Genomic DNA, 3,131 nt, shown 5'->3' with positions numbered 1-3,131 from the left:
AATTTGGTGCAAGATTTTTCAAGAAATTAATTGGACTAAGAAAAGCAAATTAATTCATCATAAGATTTTAGATATCAGGACATGTATGTATCAACTTTCATAAGCATCTCAATTAATTCAAGTAAATTCAATAGCATACCTATATATATATATATATGCTTGACCACAAAAATAAAACCCAAAATATATAATAGTAATAATTGAGGAGTAAATATATCTATTTATCACTTTAATTCTCAAAAAATCACAATATCATTGTACACTTGTCAACATTAATGCAAGCCCACAAGAAAAAAAGTGAACAAAACTTGTACATAAACTTCCACACCAAACTATTACTAATTATGATTGTTTACTATCACAGCATGAGTACTATGCTATACTATATTTATAAATAAATAAATAAATAAATCATTACTGAGATTCCTCCTAGAAGTTGCTAAGTGTCCAAAAACCAACAAATTTCTTTGATAAGAGGACACAAGAAAATGTCCACATTGCTTCTTACATGAGGAAACCCATTTTTCAAGTGATGCTATTCTCTACATTGCATCACTGATCACTTCTTTGGTTGTTGCTATACTATTATTTTTATTTAATATTTACACCTAAATCTTACAATCGAGTGGTCCATATTCTCCTGTATTATAGGACCCCACCTTACTGAATCACAATGCTAGTGCTGTGGCTCCGCGTAATTTCACGTCCATTCCCCTCTCGTTTAACCTTGATAATGACTTTTGTTTGTGGGCGGTGAGGGTTGCTGAGCCTGGGTAATTTGGAATTGAAATGGTACTGATACAGAAACAGTGGCACTTCCTTAGCTCTGGAGCGTATCTGACACGCGCCACACTCTAACGGACTTGTCTAAGCTCCCGCTGTATAATATCCACCGTTGATCTCCTTTGTCGGAATGTTGATCCTTTTCAACGGCCAGGCACTTCACTGGCCCGCCGTGGCGCGTCAAAACCGACAAGCATGTGTGGATCCCGCCTGGCTCTCTCCTCCTCCATACACATATGCTTTTATCCGCGGATCCACTGAACACCAAATTACCGGCGGTTGCCAAACATAGGACAGCCATTTTGTGGCCCCGGAGTACCCCACCATGTGACAAGTGCTTTTCACGTTCCCAAAAATTCACCAATCCCTCGGAGGAACCACAGTAAATCGCAGCGGATTCTTGATTTACTGCTAGGGCGGTCACCGCGTTTCCTCGTTTTAACAGTGTTTGCACCAGGAAATGCTTGGTTCCTCTTCCTTCAAGCTCCCTTCTCCACACTTTTACCATTCCATCCGCCGAACCTGTAAATACCAATGAATCGAACCCCGCCACTACTGAATTTATTGCGTCGTCGTGCGCGTTGATCGATTCCAGGCACTTGTAGTCCGAAATCCGCCATACTTTCAAAGTTTTATCCCAGGATCCTGAGTATAATAAACCTTGCTCTGCGTTCAAACTCAGAGAGGATACTGTGTCGAAATGCTTGATGCGTAGAACATTGCGGTGTCTGCGAACTTCTACGTAGTTCTTGGGGTTGATGGATTTTTTAATGGATTCTTTAAAAGTTGGTAAGCTTCCAATTCGTTTATGGACGCTAGGGTTTTTGGGAAATGTCTTCCAAATTCTGATCTTCCCATCTTGATGACCAGTGAAAATCTTGTCTCCAGATATAACAATGGCCTTAACTAAGCCACTATTCGACTTGAACCCGGCGAATTCCTTCAAATTCCTCCATACGCGTATGTTCTTGCTATCTGAGCCAGTATACAACAAGTCACCAGAAGCAGCTAAAGAATAAACATGACCTTCTTCGCGTACAATGGATCCAATAAGACCATTATTACTGAGATTATGGTTGATGATTGGAGATGGGATTATCCAAGGAGATTTAGAATAAGGAGATGGCTGGCTCCAAGGAGACATGGGATAAGAAGAGGCCTCACCACTTGTGGTTGTGCTGCTATTAGAATATCTAGGACTTGAAACAGAGGCTGGACTAGGACTAGTCTTATTATGGTTGGAGTAATCATCTTCTTGGTTGGTAAAGATTGCAGGGTCAGAGTGCAAGAGAGCACCAAACTTTGGTCGGTTAAGACCTCTTTGCTCTGCAATCATGGTGCTACTTGTTTCCTGTTTCATGCACAAGGCAAAACAACTATAGAAATCGCAATTCAAGAAAGGGGTTTCGGCAACTGCAACTTGAAAAGAAAGAAAACACAAAGGCTGAGAAAGATTAATTCTTGATGGTGGGAAATTGGAAAGGCAAGTGAAAGGTTAGGCCATGTATATATGGGACGATTGAACATTGGTTGGTGATCTATGGGTTTTGAAAGGTACCACGTGGATGTGCAAAAGACGTAACCGATTATTACAAACCGGGAACTGGGTGTGCCGGATACAATGAAGCTTAATAAGGTGGCCTTTCTCTTGCGCTCTTTTTTGTAGGCGTTCAAGCTTTACACGCTAATATGTAATACCATTTTAGGATACATTTTTTTTTTTCTGGTTTTTCTTTCCAGATAGAAACTTCGGAATCTTCTGTTCACATTGTTGACTCATATTTCCATGCGATGCAAGATTCCGATTTTTTTTACTGTTTTTATTTATTTATTTTGCATTCGCTGCTAGACGATGCCGTTCTTAGGCTCTTCAATCACGTTTTAGGCCATTGCTTGTCTGTGTTAATGGCAAATTATGAAGTCTTTTATATATATATATATGAAATTTTTACATAGGAAATTTTTACATATATTTTATTTATCATGAGCTTAAAATAAGATTAGTGGCCTAAAATTATTTCCTAAATAAATTTTAATCATAAAATCATATGTTTAAATTCTGAAATCACTATCATTGATAAGATTTTTCTTAATACCCTATTTGGATAGTAGGAAAAATGAGAGGAAAGAAAATAAATAAAGAAAAATAAATTGAGATTGATATTTTCTCTTATTTTGAAATGAAGGTAAAATAAAAGGAAAAGAGGGAAAATAATTCTTATTTTTTTCTTGTTATTTTCTCTCCAATTTAGAGAGAAAATAATAAAAGTGTGGAATTATAAATTAAAATTATAAAATTATTATTTTCTAAAGATTCTTTTTAATATATAAGATAAAATTATAAATTT

The 3,131-nt window shown here is 37.0% G+C and overlaps 1 protein-coding gene across 1 annotated transcript; it reads right to left on the bottom strand.

Annotated features, from left to right (window-relative positions):
• Positions 1–444: 444 nt before the first annotated feature.
• LOC110665071 (protein JINGUBANG) lies at positions 445–2,448 on the bottom strand. Its single transcript, XM_021825060.2, has one exon. It carries the CDS (start codon positions 2,141–2,143, stop codon positions 821–823), a length of 1,323 nt encoding a protein of 440 aa, XP_021680752.2. The 5' UTR covers positions 2,144–2,448; the 3' UTR covers positions 445–820.
• Between the last annotated feature and the right edge of the window lie 683 nt (positions 2,449–3,131).

Source organism: Hevea brasiliensis, chromosome 15, assembly GCF_030052815.1.
Source record: "Hevea brasiliensis isolate MT/VB/25A 57/8 chromosome 15, ASM3005281v1, whole genome shotgun sequence".
NCBI classification, from domain to species: Eukaryota; Viridiplantae; Streptophyta; class Magnoliopsida; order Malpighiales; family Euphorbiaceae; genus Hevea; species Hevea brasiliensis.
This window is presented reverse-complemented; position numbering and strand designations above follow the sequence as displayed.

What these genes read in the sequence shown, in the direction of transcription:
- LOC110665071 (XM_021825060.2), bottom strand. Translation starts at nt 2,143, where the DNA reads ATGAAACAGGAAACAAGTAGCACCATGATTGCAGAGCAAAGAGGTCTT.